Here is a 21,600-nt window from a genome sequence, read left to right on the forward strand (position 1 = left end):
TCGATGCGTCGGAGCTGACGACGAACATGGTTTTGACGGCTGATGGTCCAGCGCAGGACGCAAACAACCCTGAGACCGAGAACCCCGCAACTCCGCCGCCACCGTCGTCTCCATTGCAACAGCCCTCCGTTTCCGCGGATCACGAATCCGAGGCAGCTCAGGAGGAAGAGCGACCCCCGCCCTTACCCCCGCGACCGAACACCTTGCGCCTCCTGGATGAAGGAGGCGCCTCGCTATGCACATCCCGCCCTGGAGCACCGACGAATCTCCAGTCCAGAGCTACAACAGCGGTATCCTTGACGGATATCGGTTGTCATGATGCGGGGAAAGAGAGTCACGTTGTGCGCGAAGGCTCGGAGACGCTGAAGGCCCAGGCGAGTCTCAATCACCTGACAAGTTCTCGCGGGAGCGAGACTGGAGACACGGCGAGTATCCGCAGCTCGGAACCTCAAGGGGATATCGGTGATGTGGAGAATGTCTTTGGGGACTTTGTCGCGACCGATACTGGTCTCATCCGCAAGCATAGCACGGGGCTCCTACAATTCCCGGAGTTCCAAGCGGATGACGTGGAGGACGACTTCGCAAGCGAGTTCGAGCCCGTCGGAGAGGTGGATGAGGAAGGGGGAAATGAAGGTAGGTTGTTGACTGCTGAAAATCCACACTTGTACCGGACAATACTGATGATCGTTCCCACAGAGCAAGTCCTTGCGAATTGGAAAGCGAAACGGAAACACTATCTTATCCTCTCGGCTGCTGGCAAGCCGATCTGGACACGACATGGGGATGGAGGACTTATATCCACATATATCGGTGTCATCCAAACGATCATCTCGTTCTACGAGGAATCCAAGGACCCTTTGAGCAGCTTCACCGCGGGGGATACCAAGTTCGTGATAGTAACAAAGGGGCCCCTGCACCTTGTCGCCATCAGCCGGATGCTCGAGAGCGATACACAACTCAAGCTCCAGTTAGAAGCTTTGTACATGCAGATTCTATCAACGCTAACCCTGCCCTCTCTCACGCATCTTTTCTCCATCCGCCCTTCGACCGACCTGAAGCGGCCCCTCCAAGGATCGGAGACGCTTCTATCCACCTTAGCCGACAGCTTTACGAAGGGATCCCCCTCCACGCTCCTCTCGGCGCTGGAATGCCTTAAAATCCGCAAATCCCACCGTCAAGCTATCAACAACACCCTTCTAAAAACAAAGGTCAGTAGCCTGCTTTACGGCCTGGTCGTCGCCGGCGGCCGGCTCGTCAACGTCGTCCGGCCGAAAAAACACTCCCTCCACCCCGGGGATCTCCAACTCCTGTTCAACATGATCTTCGAAGCCGAGGCCGTCAAGGCCGGTGGCGGCGAAAGCTGGATCCCCGTCTGCCTCCCGGGGTTCAACAGCAGCGGCTATCTGTACATGTACGTCAGCTTCCTCGATCTTCGCGATGACGCAAACGCTGCCGCCAACGATACAACAACAACCACCAAAGAGGAATCTGTCGCCATCGTCCTGATCAGTGCCAACAAGGAAAGCTTTTTCGAGTTGCAGGGCATGCGCGATGCATTCGTGGAGGTATGTGCATTCACCCCTTCAATTCACCATCACCACCACCACTCGTGTCAGCATCCAGAAGCTAATGGCTGTCGGGACACCAGCAAATGGAGAAAACCGGCAGCATCAAGATCATTAAAGAAGCCGTCGCGAAAGGCCGCCCCAGCACGACGGACATCGTCCCGGGGACCGTCTTGCATCACTTCCTGTACAAGTCGCGGGCGAATGTCCAGTTCACCATGTCGTCCTACGACCCTGAGTTTTCCACTGTCTCGCGCCGGCGAAGGTAAAGTTGCCCTGGATTCCGTAATATGCTGTGTGGCACCGTATTCGAGATCAAGAGTTGTAAATATTGACGGGAAAAATCACTCGCAGATTGATGTCAACCTACAATAACCTTCATGCGAGCATTCATGCCAAGCATACGCACGTCAAAGTCCACCATTGCGTGTCTCAATCGTCTAGCTCCTTCGCTTGGGTGACTCCGATGTTCGAGCTCTATTGCGTGGCGGGCGCGAATGCGAATCGCAACGCTCTGGCTCAGAGCGTGAGTAAGATCATTGAGTGGGTGCGACAAGAGGAAGAGCGGCTTTTTATCATTGGCGGTGCAGTACGTTTGTCAAAAGTGCCCAACATTATGAATCGCAGTCAAACTAACGCAACTCGCCTCTCTTAGGTTTTTTGAGTAAGATATCTTTCTTCAAGGCTGCAGACGGGAACAGACCATTTCGAACAAGCATCTTTGGCTCGCATATAGATGTATATAGCCTTTACGAGAGCTGCTCACGACACAAGGATTGTTCATTTGGTGTCATCTCTCATTGCCACGCATACCTCCGCTACTCTGATGGAGAAGCTCAGCTAATAATGATAATAGAGTCTTATATATAGCTATAATTCACTACTTACTTGACCTAGTCTAGTCAATGGTATCTTCCCTCATGGCAAACAACTGCTGGAACACCTCATCCGATTTCGCACGGATAGCATTGTGGTACATGGTATTCGTGATGAACTGCTTGATGCCCTTGATCTTGGCGGCAGTTTTCTGCGCATGGTCAAAGTGCACGTACATGTCGTCGATATACGTTGCCGCGTAGACAGGGACCTCGTTCTTCATCAGCTGGGCTTCATCGTAGAGCTTGGGCCAGTCACTTGTCGAAGCGATGATTTTTGCTGCTTCCTTAATTTGCTGGAGCTCCGTGTACGAGTCGAACATGTCTTGGTGAACCTGTTGGAGAAATTTGGTCTATCAGCACATTCTGCTGGCCATTGACAGGCTTCATAATGCTTACCGTTTCACCTGTGAAGAAGAAGTGAGATTGTTCCCAGCTGATGTCAAACATGGGGAGTCCGGCACGGTATTTGTCCGCAGACCACTTGGATGCATGTCTGTAGTCAAGGGGAAGTGCGTTAGTTGATGTTTCGAGGTTGGTTGATGTTGAGATCGCTCTCACCCCTGACAGTATATAGCCTCATGAAGAATTGCATAGATGACGTTGTTATCCATGCCGCCGTAACCGTCTATCGAGGTCAAGGTTGGGTGAGTAAGGAAGCCAAACACCTCGAGATCGTTCCAGGCACGTAGCACAAGATCTGTCTCATCGTTAGTCTAAGCCGGAACCCTTCAAATGGCAGGCAAATTACCGTGAATGCTGTCAAGACCCCCTGCGAAAATATCTTTTAGCAAATTCATCCTATAATGAGAGGTCGACGTGTTTTCTCACCATGCATGCCGAAGGCGATGCCTAATTGCTGAAATCGGTGGATAGTGAGCTTGCCGGAAGGCAGAGCAACCTCGTTCTCTTTCAAATACTCGACAATGCGCTTGACTCGCTTAGCGTCCTCGGGAAACTTGGCATAGTAGGCCTGATTCCTCTCGATCATCTTTTCTTCTTGGAATCAGCTTGTTTCCGAGGTTATATCTGAAAGGCAAAGTGCGTACGGTAGGTAAGTGCATACACGGGGTCAGGACCATTGACCAAGGGAGGCAGTCCACCGCAGATGAAAGCCTCTGATAGTCCTTCCGGACTACAATGGTGAAAACGTGATCAGCATTTTATGTTGCCTGAGGTATACTGTCCCCGAGTTCTTGACTTACAACATGGAAAGGTAAGATGTGATACAAAAGCCACCAAAACTTTGACCAATGACACTCCACTTGCGCTTGTCTTCGGGATAGTTGGCCGTGAGGCATCTTCGGACGGCCTCACAGTCCCGGACGATGTTGTCTGCACGGAAATGCTTCAGATACTCCGCTTGCTTGACTGCATCGCCTTTCTGCGCCAGCGTGCTCGCTGTGATGGTCGAGCTAAGGCCAGTGCCACGCTGGTCCAGGAACAGAACCTAGGGAGATGGTTAGCATGTGATTCTTGGAGAAAAGAGTGCAACAGAATAAGTACTTGGTAGCCTTTATCAAGAACGGTGTTGATCCAACCGAATTCTTGAGGCGGACGACATCCGAACCCTGGGCCACCCTGCAGGTACACCAACCACGGAAGCTGCTTGTCGTCATTACTGCCGGGGCTAGGCTCGACTGGAGTGACCAACCGCCGGACACTTCGCGCAAACAGCCTCAGAGAGTCCTCATTGGGCTTGGTGTAATTGAGAGGGACATCAAAGAACAGCTCGGCCACACGAAGCCTCCCTAACGAAGCAAAAGCAGCCCCCACCCGTCAGCACGTCTTGCTGGTAGAGTTACATAAACAACAATGGCAGAACGTACCTGGGACGTTGTGGAACTTCCTGTCAAGTAGCTTGGCAGCCATTGTTCTAGACCTGCGGGGGGAAATTTTATATAATTTTGATATTCCCAATCCACAAGTTGTAGAGAGTAGCACGATATCACGCAAGAGTTGATTTGAATTGATTCGAGTTTTGTAAAAGGGGGAAAGAGTCTGATGGCGGACTGCTATCGGCAGTAGTTTAGTTAGGGAGCCGGTACCAGGAATACGAAGAGGGAAACTACGAACCCAGTCACTTAGTCTAACTTCTCCCTCTCTTTATTCTCCGCTATCCGATCTCCACTTTTCCCCAACCTGAACGAATGAACAGACTTCGGACAATTGAATGCTTGACTCGGAGATAATAAGGCTTCCACGTTATGTGAGTTTAGTTATGCCATTGAAAGCCATGATATCCAAAGCTCATTCAAATCCCGGTTGTTCAGACACAGCAGGTACAGCCGAACCTTCAGATCCCGTCCTAGGTTCATAATATATAATCGCATCGGAAAAGAACCAACTCTGCTAATCGTTCAAAACAAACACCAACCCTCTATTCTTTTGCACGGAGGTAGTCCAGACTGGTTGCTTTTTGTTCTTCTAACGGGTGATATGATCGCCATGAATCTTGAAAATGTCCAGAAGACTGCGCAGGAGCAGGGCCGTCTGCAACAAGACTTGTGGAAGATGACTCAAACGTGGGAACCGGGCGTCCTACCGGATGCTGCTGCTCTTACGCGAGCCAGAGCGTCTCTGCCGAAGTCTCTCAGCGACGAAGGCCTGGGATTCGACCAGGCCACGCAACATATCTTGAACGACATGGTACCTGCTTTCAATCGTAGCAGTATAAGCCCCAATTACTATGGCTTCGTCACTGGCGGCATTACTCCGGCCGCCCTTTTCGCAGACAACCTTGTCTCTGCATACGATCAAAATGTACAAGTTCATCTCACAGAGCATTCCATCGCGACAGATGTCGAATATTCCGCTTTGGGTCTTCTTGTGGATCTTCTACGGCTGGACAGGCGTCATTGGCACAACGGCACCTTCACCACCGGAGCCACCGCAAGCAATGTCCAAGGGTTGGCTTGCGGCAGAGAATACGTCTTACGAGCCGCCGCCGAAAAGAAGGGCATCTCGATCAAGAGCGTTGGGGAGTACGGTCTGTTTGAGGTCATGCAAGCAGCCGGGCTGTCTGGGATCCAGGTTCTCTCAACTTTACCCCATTCGTCGATGGGAAAAGCAGCTGGCATCCTCGGTATCGGACGCGCGAACGTCAAGAACACCTGTCTGGACAATGACCCCCTTCGGTTTGACCTTGAGCAACTAGAAACGGAATTGGCAGCGTCCAACAAGGCTAGCATCGTCGCTGTGTCTTGCGGCGAGGTCAACACCGGACACTTCGCCACGTCCAGCTTAGATGAGATGCGGAGATTGCGCGAGCTTTGTGATAGATACGGCGCCTGGCTTCATGTTGATGGCGCGTTCGGGATCTTTGGTCGCATTCTCGAGCCCACGGCTGAATTCGCTTCCATCGCTCGAGGCTGCGAGGGGATGGAGTTGGCAGACTCCATTGCATGTGATGCACACAAGCTGCTCAACGTGCCATACGACTGTGGATTTGTCCTCTGTCGCCATCCCGAAGAGGCCATGAACGTTTTCCAAAATGCGAATGCAGCGTATTTGACCGGTGGTCAAAGTGGTGGAAATTCAATACCATCGCCTTTGAACAACGGGATGGAGAACTCCAGGCGCTTCAGGGCACTGCCAGTCTACACATCTCTCGTGACGTACGGGAGGAATGGCTATAAGAATATGCTCCAGAAACAGATCCGTCTGTCAAGAATGATTGCTGGTTGGCTGTACGACCATTCAAAGTACAACATACTGCCGGCAGCGGGCAGCAAAGATGCGCTACTAGATCGAACTTACATGGTCGTGCTTTTCAGTGCCAAAGATGATAGCCTGAACCAAAGCCTCGCCAAAAGAATCAACGACACTTCGAAGATGTTTGTCTCGGGCACTTCATGGGATGGAAGACCCGCTTGTCGGATTGCTATCTCGAATTGGCGGGCGGAGGAAGAGCGAGATTTTGCGCTTGTGACGGAAGTTCTGCAAAGCGTGGCCGACCAAAGCACGTAGGCTATGTACTGTACTACTGTATTGACCTTTTTGCGATGGGGCTGCCTGGTCGGGAAAACTTTAATTATAATAATCAAATGATTCTGTTCTGTTCATCAGCACCCGTCTTTCCATATTAGACATTTCTTCAGCCTTCTCCGTGGCTTAGATGCTTTATCTCCCTCCGTTGCCTCGAAGGATTCATGAGAATGTGATGAAAAGATTTCTTCTAACGAATATGAACTACTCCGAACCGACTCAGCTTAACGGCGTGTGTGAAACACGCCTCCAAGAAGTGCAGAGGAAATACGTACGCGGCACAGGCAGCCAAGTGTGGGAAATGATCCTGCAACAAGCGGAGCGGCAGGATTGCAGTGGTGGGTGGATGGATGGATGGATGGATCCCGCATCACTTAATGAGCCACTGTAACTCTCACGCTATTCCCAATCAGGTAACCAGCTGGTCGTGACGTTCAGCAGCGGACTTAACGCCCTCAATCACTCCCCTCGATCACGGAGATGGAAACGGCGATTAAGACTCTCATGGACTTAAGAGACCCTCTGTCGGTGGTTATAAAGCGAGCTGTTCTGCTGTTGTCGAATATGCATCCATTCTTATAAACCCAGAATCCAGCTACTCTACCATCTACATCTACAGTACACTTCTGCCGATCCTATACATTACAACCTACTATCTACACATACCGCTCAGGATGCCTACACTCGCCGGAAAAGAGATCAGCCAGAATGGCCTGGGGTTGATGCGTGCGTATAAACTAGCACATGATGCTTCTCATAGTCATTGTTCGTGTTATTATGCTGGGCATATTCTGACTGTGCTATAGGCCTGATCTGGCAATACGGGCCCACCCCGGATGAACAAGCCTTCAAAGTCCTCAAGACCGCTCTCGCAGCTGGGGCGAATATCTGGAACGGCGCCGACTTCTACGGCACCCCGGACAACAACTCCCTGCATCTGATGAACCGGTATTTCACCGCCTATCCGGAGGACGCCGAGCGGGTCGTCTTCACGGTCAAGTCCGGGCTGGTATCGATGAAGACCTTTACCATGGACTGTTCGCGCGCGGGGCTGCGCAAGTTTGTGGACAACGCCCTGAGGATCTTGGATGGGAAGAAGAAGATCGATGTCTTTGGCTTGGGAAGAGTGGACCCCAACGTGCCTGTCGAGGAGAGCGTGCGGGCTCTCGCGGAGCTCAGGGAGGAGGGTAAGATCGGAGGCATCCAGTTGAGTGAAGTCCGGGCGGACACGATCCGCCGCGCGGCGAGAGTGACGAAGATTGATATGGTCGAGGCCGAGGTCAGTCTCTGGTCGCGGGAGGTGTTTGGGAACGGTGTGGCGGAGGCATGCGCGGAGAACGGGATTGTCCTGGTGGCGCACACGCCTCTGGGTGCTGGGATGCTGACGGGGACGATCAAGTCGGTGGATGATCTGCCGGAAACGCACCACCGCACGGTGCCCCGCTTTCAGCCTGACAGCATCGCCCAGAATCGTCTGCTGGTGGAGGCGTTGGAGGCCGTCGCGGAGGCAAAGGGTTGCTCCGTGGCTCAGCTGGCGTTGTCTTGGTTGAAGGCTCAGGGTAAAAAGCCTGGAATGCCGGTCATTGTACCGATTCCGGGTGCGCGCTCCGAGGCACGGGTGCTGGAAAATGTACAGGATGTGGAGCTGACCGAGGATGACCTTGAGGAGATCGAGGTCATCCTCGGAAAGTATCCCGTGGCGGGCGCGAGATATCCCCCGGCCGCGGCGAGGTTGAATGAGTATTGAAAAGGGGTATCGTTCCAGGGATTTTCGTATGTTAAATTAGAAATTCGTTCCTCCCAAATTTGAGCCACATTCTCCAAACATTCCGTGAATCTTCGTCGGAGGATGCTAATATTTTCTTCACTGTGGCTCGTTGCCCAGGGGCTTGGATTGTCGACAGTCGAAGCATCTGGCCATGAAGAGATGACTCTAGATGACCCAACGGCAATCCTTGTGTTTTGACCACGTATAGATGCCAAAGTAGAGTATTCAAGGACAGGTCGCAAGGTTGCTGAGACGAAAGAACTTCACTTGAGCAGGAACGAAGTATATCTGAGGTGAGGTCGACGGCCTTCCGATTAGACTCGTCCAGCATGTTGTCAAGTGAAGTCTGATCGGCTGACGACACAGGTAGCTGAGTACCCTGCTCTCGCACTATCCTAGCTAATAAGAGACGAACCACACGAACATTGTTCCAGTTCGTCAAAGACTTGCAGTCAGGGTAGATGTCAGTCCCAGCAAAGGACATATTTAGGGGCATCGGGCTTTGTCTCCTTGAAACGAAGGCTGGTAGCCAACATGCCAACTCTTTGAGTTCGAGATCAAGCTGTTCTGCACTGAGTATAACTCCATTGGAACGATGGCCCGACGTGACAGAGTTCTCCAGCTGTACATAGCGCAGCATAATGTCCCAAAATTTCCACTTCAGAGATGATGTATCCACGGCATTGTCGAGCGCCATCCGCCGCAGAGACAAAAACTGCAGCGGGATGGCAGAGCCTCTTGCGAGACAATCGAGTACCACAAGCTCAGTAAGGTGCAGAAGCATGGTAGGACTGTACTTATCCGCGAACTGTCCTGTACCCCTTAAGGACATCAATTCACAGGCTCCACTCAAATGGCTGCGAGGAACAACCGATTCATCATTTTCAAAACTTGCGAGTCGTTCGAAAACACACATTAGAATGACTGAGAACAAAGTCCTGTCGAGCATGACCTCGTCTGGGATTTGGAGCGCCTTGCGAGTCATCCTCAGAGCTGATCCGTACATGGCCCGAGCGTGGTGGAGAGCGCCATGGCACCCGCGCGATAAAGAGAAGTTTACCATGAAGATAGCACGGGTGACCGTCTCTAGAAGCGGGATGTCATGAACTATCGGTGGATAAAAGATCTGCATGAAAGAGAAAATGCTTGTTGCTGGCATCGCGCCAACGTATTGCGAGATATAAAGGCCCTTTGCGCGCTGCATGACTGTTGGGAGCAGCCTAGTTGACAGCGGATCCGGAGAACTTGATTGGCGAATGGTCTTGTTCACCGACACTCGCTTGATAATAGCATCGGACTCATTAAGGATGATCAGATCTTTGGGATTATGATATCCAGGGCATGAAAGCCCAGCGCGTGAGCACTGAGAGCAGCCATCCTTTTTCTTGTCGCACTGTGTCGGTGAGTATCGTGGCTAGACGGAAACCATGAGGCTCTGGGCAGAGCGTCTGAACTGCTTACTTTGATATCACGCCTTCGACATTCACGGCATGACTTCGAAGGCCTGCCACGATACACCATCGTGAATTACTCTTCATTTCTGGTATGTTCCTTTCAAGAGTCTGAACTGAAGAGAAAAAGGGAAAGGATTCCTATGCTCTTAGGCGAGGGAATCACGTAATCAATCCCCAAATCATCGACTAGCTAGTCCAATCACAGACTTGTTACTAGGTGCTGAGGTACTAGGTAGGTACCCAGTAGTCATCGTCATTTACTAGCATCGCAAGAAGATATCAAATTAATTATCATGACATTACGCCTCGCAATGTCTGTTTGATATACTCTCATAGGCTTTTATCTAAGGTTACCTGCGTCTTCCAGCGCCTCCGGCATTGTCCGCTCGATCAGCAATGCTGACCACCTCACCAATACCAGCCTCCTCTTGCTCGTCTTCCAGAGCCATGATCTCTTCTCTGCTATCCCACCATTTCTCCTCTGCCATGTTGAATGCATCCTTACGAAGTTCTTTGATGTTCTTGTCCAACGAGACGCCTCTTTCTTTCAAAGTGTCCATCAGAATCTTTTGCCAATCTTCAGATGTCCGAGTAAAGAATTCACGCAAGCTCTCGAAAGGACGAGGAAGGGGTCTGCTATCCTGGACGGTTGGCTCTGACTCCTGCTCTTCCACATCAAGCTGTTCCAATTCCTTGGTCACCGATGGTACAGTAACCTCGGTCGGCGCAGGGGAGGCAGTGTCAAGGGACATGGCATCTTCATCACCTTCCTCATCTTCTTCAAGATCATCCTCATCATCCTCATCCATCTCGTCGTCGCTATCTGCTTCGTTGAGCAGATGCCAGTTCCCAGGTTCATCATAGTAAATCTCCTTGACCCCATCGAGCTTGACCAAATCAATGGAGTACAGGTCATTGAACGTGAACTCCCGATCTCCCTTCTCAAAGGTTCCACCAAAGATGAATAGAGTGTCGTCTTGCACCGCCAACTGCGCATTGAATCGTTGATGAGGCATTTCGAATCGTATCACGGCCGGTTTCTCTGGTTCAGCCGGCTCCTCATCGGCCTTGGATGCCAATTGCAGTTCCTCATCGTCATCCAAACCACGGATGCCTCCCTTGGCCTCCAGTGCTTTCAGGTTCTGTAGAAGTTCCTCTTCGGTAGCTTTGCTACGGTCGCGAGATTTGAACTGGTTTGCCGTCTGTTTCTTGCCTTGTGCCCTGGGGCGTCTCAGGGTCAGGGGGAAGAAGCGGTTACGGTCAGTATTCCAGGCAAACATGGTGTCAAAGAACTCGCTGTCAATTCCTTCCTCGCTGAGCTCAACATCATGAACACCACCGAACATGATACCTCGACCCTTGTGGTACGCCATGGTGGCACCGGCACGAGGCGGGTTGGGCGAGTTAGCAGGCTTCTTTCTGCGCTCCCAGCGCACTGTCGGGAGTGTGTTCACCGGAGCATCAGCAGGTGGAGGCGTGATTCGAAGGAACCAAGTATCCTGATGAACCATAGGTTTCATGGTCATCCGCTGAGGGCCGTTCTTCACTGGCTTTCCCCCGACACCGGCGCTAACTTTGACGCGGGAATAGCCACCGTAGAGAACGGCACCTGTGTCGTGCGGCAAGAAAGAGAAAGATGAACGTGGGTCAGGTTTCTGCGAAGCTGCTGAAAGATTCGGAGTGAACCAAGTATACTTTGAGCAATCGTAGATCCACAGGTCCTGGAGGTATTTGGTCTGTTGCGAGGTATCTTGAAATCCTCCAAACAGAATGATGTAGTTCTTCGGGAACATAAGCTTCTGGCGCATTGACAACGTCTTGATTGACACTAACCTTGTAGTAAGTCATTCGGTGACCACTTCTAGCCGGAGGCCCCTTGCCCTTCGTTTCCAGACGGGTCCATTCCCTTGTCGAGGGATCAAGGTGCCAGAAATCATTGTAGTGGTAGAAAGTTCCCTGTTTCGGGGAAGAGAACTCTCCTAGACACGAGAGTCAATCTAATTGAGTCCACCCCAAACTGCGAAGATCACTTACCTCCGAACAAGTAGACGCCTCCAGTGTTGCCGCCACGGCACCATGCATGTCCGCTCCGGGGGAGAGGACTGTTGGGACTGTTAATCTCCTTCCATTCCCCACGGTTGATGTTGTAGATGAAAAGGTTATTGAAGAACGTAGCTAGATTTCCATCGAAGTACTCTCCACCAAAGACCAGAAGTTCGTTCTGGTTCGACGGCGAGGCCAATACGGTGGCAGAGGACCGAGGAGTGGGAGGCCCACTGACAGTCTCGGTGACCTTAAGGAACCTGGCTTGCTCCTCTGCATATTGAGCAAGGATGGCGTCCAAATCGGCATCTTCAGCATCGCTGTCTGCATCTTTGCCCTTGGTCTTGCCTCTCTTCTCTTTCTGGGCAGCTTTCTTCGACTGTTTCGCTGCTACCCGCTCCTTGTGCTCGGCGGACTTCTTGTTCTTCTTGCCCATGATGTTGGCTCCAGTGAGTACTTGCTTACTCTGGTTGAAGAGAAATTGTCCTTGGCTTTGTTACTTCAGGGTGGCTGATAAGTCTCACCAGCTTCAGGATATTTTGCCTTATCGATAATGCTACGGGAACAGTATTTCTTCTATAGCGCGGGGCTTCCTCGGCCGCAAGAAAAAAAAAGATTGTCGAGCCATTGGCCCCTCCTAATATTACTAAATTAGGTAATAGCTTTACAAGCCCAGTGCCAGGAGACATGTAATTTATCAAAGAGCCGGGCTTCTGGCCGGAAACAATGCTTGCGATAAATAGCAAATATGATACTAAAGTAAGAATTTCGCTGAAGATAGAATTTCATCAATCTGTGCACATGAGCAGTACAGTTATATTGTGAGTTGACAGGATACGAGTGAATAGTATCGATCAATGTATGTGATGTATGCCCCAAGTACTAAGATTACCAGATGCCTAAGTTACTAGTTGGAAACTGCTGCGCCGAGAGTGTCAGTCACCGCCCACGTGATAGCGCGCGGAGACGCGTCGGAGTATTGCCCGTCGCAATGCTTCTCATCCATACAATAGATTTTGTTTCTAGCGGCTAGACTTCCATCGCCATTGTTATGTTTACCTCTCCTGAGAAAGCCATGCGAGCAAGACTACGGCCCTATGACTAAAAATAATCTGACAGCTCATCTCAAATGGCTGTTGCAGCAAGGTCCTGCACTCTACCCCTCTCTGGTTTCGTCCGAGCACGAGTATCAAAACAGCACCACTAGTTCCCGGAGCGCTCTCCCACTCTCCCCAGTTACGACATTGCCTACGTCAACCGCCCAAATAGATGGCCCATTCGCGATTGATGATTCGCAGCCTACTCGCGGTATCGAAGACCAGACCGTTCTCAACAATGATGGGGAGATAGACTCCGAATCGGAAGAAATGGCACGCCTGGTACTTACTCCGGGGTCTGGGCGTAAGCCGCGGATGCTCTGCCTCTCCAAGGATAGCCCCAACCAGACCCCAAAAGCGTCCAAGCAGCGTCTTGCGCCAGAGGCGCCTGCGAAGGAGCCAACTACCGCGACCAAGTCAATAAAAGGTGTGCGCTTAGATTCGAACACTCCTTACTATAATTACGCGCTACTTACGCTCAATAGCATCACAAAGTGTTCCTCCTTCCTCAGTCCGCAGCCCCAAGAAGACATCCGTGACGCCCTTCCGCTCGAAACAAAAACTCGAAGTCCAATCGCCATTCTCTGATTTCGATGTGGATACGATTGATTTGACTGGGGATTTCGATCCAACTGCCTTCTCGTCAAGTACCACTGATGGCTTCGGCGAGCCTCAACAGTTATGGACAGAAGAAGCTGCAGTTCGGAAAAACTCGCCCGAAAAACGTGGGAAGAAGCGGAAAAGTGATGATTATATGTCTGATCTTCTCTCGCCGAGAAAGTCTGCCCCTAAAGCGCGCTCTTCGTTGAAGGTTGCTCGAACTGCTGAACGTCTTCAGCCTGCTCCCTCACCCTCTCCGCGCAAGAGACTGCCACAGTCCACTATAGATAATTACCAGCGCACGCCTTCCCGAAACCTAAGCCAAGTGATTGCCGATTCAGATGAAGATGGTGACGACGATCTCTTCGATGACTGGGAAGCTAAGGATGACATGGGTTTGAATCCCGACGAGTCTCTGTACTCAATACTGCCAAAGGTGGACGCCCTGGATACTCATTTACCTGAAACTATTGTTCGCAAGCCAATGCAAGCTGCGCCCATATCTGGGATGTCAGAGGCCGTTCCCTCGACCTCACGAATCCTTGCTAGCTCACAGCAGCCGTCGCACATATCTGCAACTGTGGATTCATCACCATCTGTTTCTCTTGACAAGGATGTAGCCAGGTTTCTGTCTTCGTCTGCAGCTTCAATCGAAGGGATGATCGTGACATTCAAAGATACCCTCACGAAGAATTCTGAGATTGTATATGAGCGAGCAATGAAGGGAGAGCCCGCGCCAGAGTTGATTGTCGAGAACAAATCTCTTACTGAAAAGATCGAGGCCATTGAAAAGCTGAAACAAGAAAGGGCTGCCTACTTTTCATGCGATACCAAGAGACAGGCCTTGAAAAAGACCTTGATGCAGGCCATCTCACAAGGTGGCGATCCGCAGACGATGCCGGAACTTGCAGAGAGTCGGCAGTTGACTGCAGAATTAGAGGAAATTGAATCCAATATGCGGCATGCATTGCAACGGACTGATATCTTATCATCTCTTGACTCGCTGCACAAAGGTGCTTCTAGATCTGGTCTAGAACAGTCAACTTCATTCTCGCTTGCACCTCGTGCCACATCCTCTAATTTTACAGACACTGTTCGATCAAGTATCACAAAAGATGTTGAGGAGCCGGTTTCAAAGGGCTCACTACGACCGACAACCGGCTATAATGACGCACGTTCCGAGATCTCCACGCGAGTATCAGACCTATCGTTCAAAAACCCCAACGCGACCCCCAGTCGCAGAACCTTTGACTATGACGATACGACCATGTTGTCGGATGAGGATACGTTCACGAGGACGATGGGTTCTCCGACTGTCGCCACGGAGAAAATGGATGAATTCGATCTAGACGACGAAGACATGCTAGAGGCTGCAGAGTACTTTGAAGATCCCTCTACGAATTCGGCAAACTATCTCGAGCTTCAGAACCGTAAGGTCTTTGCTGAAACCTCAGGGAACACCCCGCGTATTCCCGCAACGCAGAAGCAGCAAAGCCAGAACACTCTGTGGACACAACATGCATGGACCAAAGATGTGAAGGCTGCACTAAGGGACCGCTTCGGACTCCAGGGATTCCGTCTTAATCAACTTGAGGCCATAGATGCAACGCTTGGTGGAAAAGATGTATTCGTGCTAATGCCTACAGGAGGCGGCAAGTCTCTGTGTTATCAGCTGCCCTCTGTGATTTCTAGCGGGATGACAAGAGGAGTTACCATCGTGATATCACCACTGCTGAGTTTGATGCAAGACCAAGTCTCCCATCTCAACAAGCTCAATATCAAGGCGTACGTTTTGAATGGCGAAACAAAGAAAGAGGAGCGCCAGCGGATTCTAGGCATATTATCTGATTTTAGGCCTGAGAAAGAGATTGAGTTGCTTTACATTACTCCGGAGATGGTCAACAAAAGCCAAGCCATTGTTCGCAGCCTAGAAAAGCTTCGCAACAATCGTAAGTTGGCTCGCATTGTCATCGACGAGGCTCATTGTGTCAGTCAATGGGGGCATGACTTTCGTCCCGATTATAAGGAACTTGGAGAACTCCGAACTCGGCTTCCTGGCGTCCCGATGATGGCGTTGACAGCTACGGCGACCGAAAATGTCAAACTTGACGTCATCCACAACTTGAAGATGGAGGGCTGCGAAGTATTGATTCAGAGCTTCAACCGACCGAACCTATCCTATGAAGTGCGGAAGAAGCAGAAGGGGTCTGAACTCTTGGCCAGCGTGGCTGATATCATAAACAGTTCATATCGTCACAAGTCAGGGATCGTCTACTGTCTTTCGCGCAAGACATGTGAAAGTGTCGCTAGCAAACTTCGTCAGGAGTATCGAATCAAAGCTGCTCATTATCACGCTGGCATGAGCTCCGAAGATCGCGCAGAAATTCAGCAAGCCTGGCAAGCTGGAAGGACTCACGTCATAGTCGCAACCATCGCTTTTGGAATGGGAATTGATAAACCGGATGTACGCTTCGTGATCCATCATAGCATTCCAAAGAGCTTGGAAGGCTACTATCAGGAAACAGGACGCGCCGGTCGAGATGGTAAGCGTTCTGGTTGCTACTTGTTCTACACCTACAAAGATACAACAACTCTGTTCCGCATGATCGATAGTAGTGATGGAAGCAAGGAACAAAAGGACAGACAACGCCTCATGCTGCGCATGGTCGTACAGTATTGCGAGAACCAGACCGATTGCCGACGAGTGCAAATACTCGGCTACTTCAATGAGAAGTTTCGCCGACAAGACTGCAATGCTTCTTGCGACAATTGCAAATCCGATTCTGTTACCGAACTTCATGATTTCTCAGACCACGCTGCCTCTGTGATTAAACTCGTTCGCTACTTCCAAAACCTGGATGACAAGGTTACCATGTCGTATTGCGAGAACATGTTCCGAGGGACAGTTAAGAAGTTCAGGTCACCTCAGCACCGCAATGCCCCAGGCTATGGCGACGGAAAGGGTGTAGCAGTGGGAGAAGTTGAACGATTGTTCTACACTCTTCTTAGGGAAGGAGCTTTGAGAGAGGACAATGTGATCAATGGTAGCAAATTTGTGATCCAGTACATCAAGCTGGGATCGCGTGCAACTGACTACGAAAGTGGTCGCGTCAAATTGAAACTTGACGTCCGCGTCTCACCAAGTGGGAAGGGTCGACGGCCCACGCGGTCTTCTCGAACCGATGGTAGCAAGGACACCGTACCGCAATCTACGAACGTCTCGTCACCTGTACAGGCCGCAAATCAGCGCCGACTCGCGCGTTTCCGATACCAAGGAACTGGTGATGACTCCACTGATGATGCAGATAGTGACGGATTCGAGAAGATTCGCGTCGCTGGTAGGCCCCGTCCAGACAAAAAGCGCACTCCCGGTCCACCTATCAATCAAGACCGCCGTTTCGATCAGCTTGACCCTCTTCACAAGGCGGTAGCTGAGGACTTCATGGTCTATGCGAAGAACTACTGCCAAGACGTAAGATTCCGTACATTCATTCTAAAGAGCAAAAACCAGGGCAACCACTGACAAATTGAAAAGTTGGTTCTTCAAAAAGGCCTGCGCAACCAGCCGTTTACTGATACCATCTTGCGCGAGATGGTCATTGTCTTCCCTAAAGGTAAGATTACTTTGTATCATCACTGTGGTCGGCGCTGATTGATGATTAGACCTTTCGGAACTTGCTGCAATCCCTGGCATTGATCCTGACAAAGTTATCCGTTACGGCTCTCAACTGCTTAAGCTTGTTAGGGATACGCAGCGTCGCTATGAGGAGTTAAGGAAAGAGCGTGATGATGCCGATGGCGTCGTACCCGATCCCAACCATCACAATGTTATCTACCTCAACAGCAGTGAGGACGAGGATGAGTTCAGTGATGGGGGATTTCTGGCAGACCACGCGTCTAACTTCGATATGAATGAGAGTGTCGTTTCCAGCAGGTTCTTTTCGTCGCAGCAAGGGCCGCATGCTACTGAAGAATCTCGAAACGGCGGCGAAGGGTCAGGCAAAGGCAAGCCCCGAAAACGCCAGACAAGTAAACGTCCACGTCGCTATAACACAGGAGCAAAAGCGAAACCAAAAACAGCAGGGGCTCGGAGGAAATCCAATGACCGTGCCGACAACCGCCCTTCTTCGACCTCAGCCCGAAAACTTCCCAAGCCGAAGTCAGCGACAAGTCGGATTGGAATGATGCCTGTCTGAGATACCTCTTTGCGTGCATCTGAGACATAGCGATTAATGACATGTTTACGATATATCAGCGTTTGCGACTGTGGTTTAATTGCGACTATTGCATGTATAGGCGTTATATTCGGGTGTCTCATGAGTATTGATAAGGATAGTGTGATAGGCGCACATGGCGCTTCTATGTTATAGCGCTATATAGAGCCCGCATGATAGTGTCGACGCGGCTGCAACGGACAGGTAGATGATATTATAGCGTGCGCCCAAAATCAATTAATCTCAACCTTCTCGCATCGCGCGGGTGGAACTGTGCCACTTTGGCTCGTACCAGAAACCTGGAAGCTGCAGATTCTCGAACGTTCACATACGAGGGGCTTGCTTCCAACAACTCATCAAGAAGATTGCGCATCTCGACTGCCGCCACCTCCCTTCGATTGGAGGTCCTTCCTTGCTCGTTCTGTCGAGGTAGAATCTCATCGATGCGTCGTTGGCTAGTACCTAACTCAGTTGTTTCGGCCTGTACTTTCGGCTTCTTCGGCTTGCCATGGCTGGTATAGCCCAGTTCCAAGGTAGCGTCTGAGACATCTGGTGCATCGCCTACAGTCGGTCCGCCGAGGGATTCTGCTGCAAGCATCGATGCAAGAGACCGATCAATAAATTCGTAGAGTTTGGTCTTTGTATCTTCTGTTGCCTTGTCATATTCGTCGTTTTCCCGTTGCTTCTGCTCCACGAGCTCCCGCGCTAGTTGAGAGCTTGCCTTCTTTTCCTTCGTGGCATTTTGACTCGCCACAGTTCGAATCCGTCGCTGCAGACCATCTTGAATGGCTTGCGCATCGCGCAGGTTCGCCTCCTCTGTCTTCGACCGTTGGCGCGTGTTAGAGAGATTCTTACCCGTTTCCGAGGCGGCGATCTTAGTCTCCTTCACCAGGCGGGATGTCTCCTCAACGGCCAGTAACGACGGCAACGGAGAACCGAGCGGTGGAAATCTCGTCTCCGATTTGAGGAGAGAGTCATACGCCTTTTTGGCCCGGCGCACCTGAGACACTCGGGCCCAGGTGCTGGTACCGATCCTGGAGAGATCGATGGAGTTGATCTCGCGTAGCTGGGGGCCGCGTATTAGCTGATGATGTCTGTTGTTTGTCTCTGTATTGGTCATAATACGCACCTTGCGCAATTCATCTTCTTGACGCTTGACTTGTTCTTGTAGCTCTCGCAGAGTTTCATCCAGTCTCTTGTTATAAGCCTGGATATTAGCTGGGCTTAGCGGCTGTGTGGCATGGCTTTCTTCTGTTTGTTGGCGTTTCTCTGCGAAGCGCTGGATTTTATCGACTCTTTCCTGTGGGACGTCCATCGCAGTGGATGATGACGATATAGCAAGGAAGCGTAGATTCGACGTCCTTCGCAAATATTTTCCGGAACAAGGTAGAGCTCAATACAGTCACTAATCTCGTAATCTGGCAGCGTGTGAAGTATTGTGACCTGTCAATATGCTTGATATACAATGGGATAGCAGTAGTTGTTGATGGCTTAACACGTGACAGCGGAACATGGGCGGCTTGACTGCAAACGGACTAGCGTGTCTCGTGCCAACAGCTCGCCTCACCAACTCCCGCAACCTCATCTCTTCACCGCGACATCGAACCCCCCCCGTTCCCACCTTCGCCCATCAACTTCCCCTTATCATATCCCCTTTCACATCCGTATCTTTATCTACAACCGCGAGCTTCGATCGGCTTTTCTCGACTGCCTCAGTTTCTCGAGTCTCTCCTCGTCCAATTTCCTGCGCTAGACACTTCCCCTCCGGCAGGTGATTGGGTAATCGACGTGCTGTACGTACATACAGCCTGTGCATCTGAGCAAGTCGCGTTTTCTGGCAGGAAAACAAGGAGAAATTGGGACTTTGGGAATTTTTTCAGGCTTCAATCTTGCTTTCATTTCTTCCCTTTCCCTGCCCCACCGTTATCCACCCTCCAGCATCTAAATTCGCCCGGACCCTGAACACACCTTCGTCTCCGTCCAACATCCAACACCTCTTGCTTCGTTCCATCGTGCCCGATTCGATTGGTTTCTTTTCCTTACATCCTTTACCTTGCCACTACCTCGCTTTGGTGAAGCTTTCTCTGCTCCAACCCAAGGCCCGTGACAATTCAGCATCCTTCCACACTTTCCTCCGTCGACCTCTCCTTTCCAACCTCACTTTCCCGCCACCATATTCACACCAGTCCTCCTAGTCATCCCAAGCACCAGAATTCCCTCTTCACCCGATCGCCAGCACCAGCAAGTTTTATTGGGAACTCCTGGTGTACATAGTCGATCACATAAAGCAGAAGACAGAGAACAAAAGAAAAAAAACAAGAGAGCTATTCTTGAGACTTCGACTTCCTGTGTAAGTGAAGCAAGACTGCAAAGCTTTGGGCATACAGAAATCATGTCTGCCTCTCCATCCGCGTTGCAATCGACCAAGCGTCCGTTGGAAGATCCTTCCTCGCCGTCGGGTCCCAATGACCAGCCCGAGGCCAAGCGTCCGGCTTTGGACAAAGTAGTAAAGGGCGAGGAGGCTGAGGCGTATACCGAGGTGAAGACGGACGCCGCAGCGGCTGCCAGCGCCAGCGCTGATGGCCAAGGAGACACCGTGGTTCCCGATGCTCCGACTGCGAAGGGCGCTTCTTCGGAGACGCAGCCCATCCAGTCGACTGCCTCTCACGGAGAGTCTGCAGCTGCCCAGTCTGAGCAGCGCCCTCAGGACGAGTCTAGCTGGATCCACATCCGTGCTGTAATCTCCAGCCAGGAGGCTGCGACCGTTATCGGTAAAGGTGGTGAGAATGTTTCCCAAATTCGTCGTCTGTCGGGAGCCAAGTGCACTGTCAGCGATTACTCCCGGGGTGCGGTGGAGCGTATCTTGACTGTCAGCGGCCCCCAGGACGCTGCTGCTAAGGTTGGTGGACATTTTATCCCCCAGAAACGTGATTCTCGCGGCCCTGGTTCAGTGATGCTAATTTGGACGCTAGGCATTCGGTTTGATCATCCGTACCTTGAACAACGAGCCCCTTGATGCCCCTTCAACTGCCCAATCCAAGACGTACCCCTTGCGTTTGCTAATCCCTCATATCCTCATTGGCTCGATCATTGGCAAGGGTGGTAGCCGGATCCGCGAGATCCAGGAGGCTTCTGGCGCACGTCTCAACGCTTCGGATGCCTGCCTTCCCTTATCGACTGAGCGGTCCCTTGTAATCCTTGGCGTTGCGGACGCCGTGCACATCGCTACTTATTATGTTGCCGTGACCCTGGTCGAGCAGCTGACCGAACGCTTCGGCGGACCGGCAGCCTCTGCCTACGCTACTCGCAGTGGTGGGCCCGCTGGAGCCGTGCCTGGAGGGATGCAGGTTGTTCCCTATGTGCCTCAACCCGCTGGCGGCCAATACGGTCACCCCGACACTTTCAAGCGCCACCACCCTCACCCCAACCGCGGCGCGGCCGGCAGCTATGGCGTTCCCTACCTCCACGGCCAAGCTGCACCCACTCCTGTCGCCCAGCCCAACATGCCCTACGGCGCTACTCCCCACACCCCGTACTCCGGAGCCGGCCCGCACCAGCCCGCGGCCTACGGCGGTCCGCAAGCTGCGCAGCCCCGTGCTGGTGGCGCCGGGGGTCCTGCCCCGGTTGCCCCTGCCGGCGGCGTCATGCCCGGTCAGCCACTGACTCAACAGATCTACATCCCCAATGACATGGTGGGCGCGATCATCGGCAAGGGCGGAGCCAAGATCAACGAGATCCGACACCTGAGTGGCAGTGTGATCAAGATCAACGAGCCCCAAGAAAACAGCAACGAGCGTCTGGTCACTATCACGGGTACTCAGGAGTGCAACCAGATGGCATTGTACATGCTCTACTCCCGACTCGGTCAGTTTTGGTACCCCATATTTTCATCCGATTTATCATCCACTAACAAGCCACGGTAAATACAGAAAGCGAAAAGCATCGTATCTAAACGGGTAGTATGGAGTTTTAGCTTGTTTAGTTCTTTTTTTCCTAC

General features: G+C 51.5%; 8 protein-coding genes across 8 annotated transcripts; 5 read left to right on the forward strand and 3 right to left on the reverse strand.

The window, feature by feature from the left end:
• Positions 1 to 26: 26 nt before the first annotated feature.
• Positions 27 to 2,229, forward strand: ASPACDRAFT_41114 (guanine nucleotide exchange factor MON1; the record flags this gene model as incomplete). The annotated part of the gene is made up of 5 exons (XM_020200890.1): positions 27 to 633; positions 697 to 1,565; positions 1,649 to 1,830; positions 1,920 to 2,154; positions 2,221 to 2,229. 5 exons carry the CDS (start codon positions 27 to 29, stop codon positions 2,227 to 2,229), a joined length of 1,902 nt encoding a protein of 633 aa, XP_020058629.1.
• Positions 2,230 to 2,463: 234 nt separating this feature from the next.
• Positions 2,464 to 4,312, reverse strand: ASPACDRAFT_58626 (proline iminopeptidase; the record flags this gene model as incomplete). The annotated part of the gene is made up of 9 exons (XM_020203373.1): positions 2,464 to 2,775; positions 2,840 to 2,936; positions 3,002 to 3,140; positions 3,192 to 3,212; positions 3,272 to 3,436; positions 3,490 to 3,575; positions 3,646 to 3,890; positions 3,947 to 4,191; positions 4,270 to 4,312. 9 exons carry the CDS (start codon positions 4,310 to 4,312, stop codon positions 2,464 to 2,466), a joined length of 1,353 nt encoding a protein of 450 aa, XP_020058630.1.
• Positions 4,313 to 4,517: 205 nt separating this feature from the next.
• Positions 4,518 to 6,542, forward strand: ASPACDRAFT_115029 (pyridoxal phosphate-dependent decarboxylase family protein). The gene is made up of 2 exons (XM_020195866.1): positions 4,518 to 4,649; positions 4,714 to 6,542. The coding sequence occupies exon 2, from the start codon at positions 4,889 to 4,891 to the stop codon at positions 6,407 to 6,409; it is 1,521 nt and encodes a 506-aa protein (XP_020058631.1). The 5' UTR covers positions 4,518 to 4,649; positions 4,714 to 4,888; the 3' UTR covers positions 6,410 to 6,542.
• Positions 6,543 to 7,101: 559 nt separating this feature from the next.
• ASPACDRAFT_41117 (aldo/keto reductase family protein) lies at positions 7,102 to 8,174 on the forward strand (the record flags this gene model as incomplete). Its single annotated transcript, XM_020200891.1, has 2 exons — positions 7,102 to 7,153; positions 7,234 to 8,174. The coding sequence occupies 2 exons, from the start codon at positions 7,102 to 7,104 to the stop codon at positions 8,172 to 8,174; spliced, it is 993 nt and encodes a 330-aa protein (XP_020058632.1).
• A 1,817-nt stretch (positions 8,175 to 9,991) lies between these two features.
• Positions 9,992 to 12,195, reverse strand: ASPACDRAFT_76664 (putative Kelch repeats protein). The gene is made up of 3 exons (XM_020204751.1): positions 11,684 to 12,195; positions 11,483 to 11,628; positions 9,992 to 11,430 (listed from the first exon to the last, which is right to left on the reverse strand). The coding sequence occupies exons 1-3, from the start codon at positions 12,126 to 12,128 to the stop codon at positions 10,000 to 10,002; spliced, it is 2,022 nt and encodes a 673-aa protein (XP_020058633.1). The 5' UTR covers positions 12,129 to 12,195; the 3' UTR covers positions 9,992 to 9,999.
• A 594-nt stretch (positions 12,196 to 12,789) lies between these two features.
• On the forward strand, positions 12,790 to 17,585 carry ASPACDRAFT_24799 (RecQ family helicase MusN; the record flags this gene model as incomplete). Its single annotated transcript, XM_020199291.1, has 4 exons — positions 12,790 to 13,216; positions 13,275 to 16,861; positions 16,925 to 17,003; positions 17,053 to 17,585. 4 exons carry the CDS (start codon positions 12,790 to 12,792, stop codon positions 17,583 to 17,585), a joined length of 4,626 nt encoding a protein of 1,541 aa, XP_020058634.1.
• Positions 17,586 to 17,817: 232 nt separating this feature from the next.
• On the reverse strand, positions 17,818 to 18,918 carry ASPACDRAFT_41120 (uncharacterized protein; the record flags this gene model as incomplete). Its single annotated transcript, XM_020200892.1, has 2 exons — positions 17,818 to 18,669; positions 18,733 to 18,918. The coding sequence occupies 2 exons, from the start codon at positions 18,916 to 18,918 to the stop codon at positions 17,818 to 17,820; spliced, it is 1,038 nt and encodes a 345-aa protein (XP_020058635.1).
• A 1,077-nt stretch (positions 18,919 to 19,995) lies between these two features.
• Positions 19,996 to 21,555, forward strand: ASPACDRAFT_76666 (telomere maintenance protein PBP2; the record flags this gene model as incomplete). Its single annotated transcript, XM_020204752.1, has 3 exons — positions 19,996 to 20,502; positions 20,576 to 21,467; positions 21,533 to 21,555. 3 exons carry the CDS (start codon positions 19,996 to 19,998, stop codon positions 21,553 to 21,555), a joined length of 1,422 nt encoding a protein of 473 aa, XP_020058636.1.
• Between the last annotated feature and the right edge of the window lie 45 nt (positions 21,556 to 21,600).

This window comes from Aspergillus aculeatus (genome assembly GCF_001890905.1).
Source record: "Aspergillus aculeatus ATCC 16872 unplaced genomic scaffold ASPACscaffold_4, whole genome shotgun sequence".
Classification (NCBI taxonomy): Eukaryota; Fungi; Ascomycota; class Eurotiomycetes; order Eurotiales; family Aspergillaceae; genus Aspergillus; species Aspergillus aculeatus.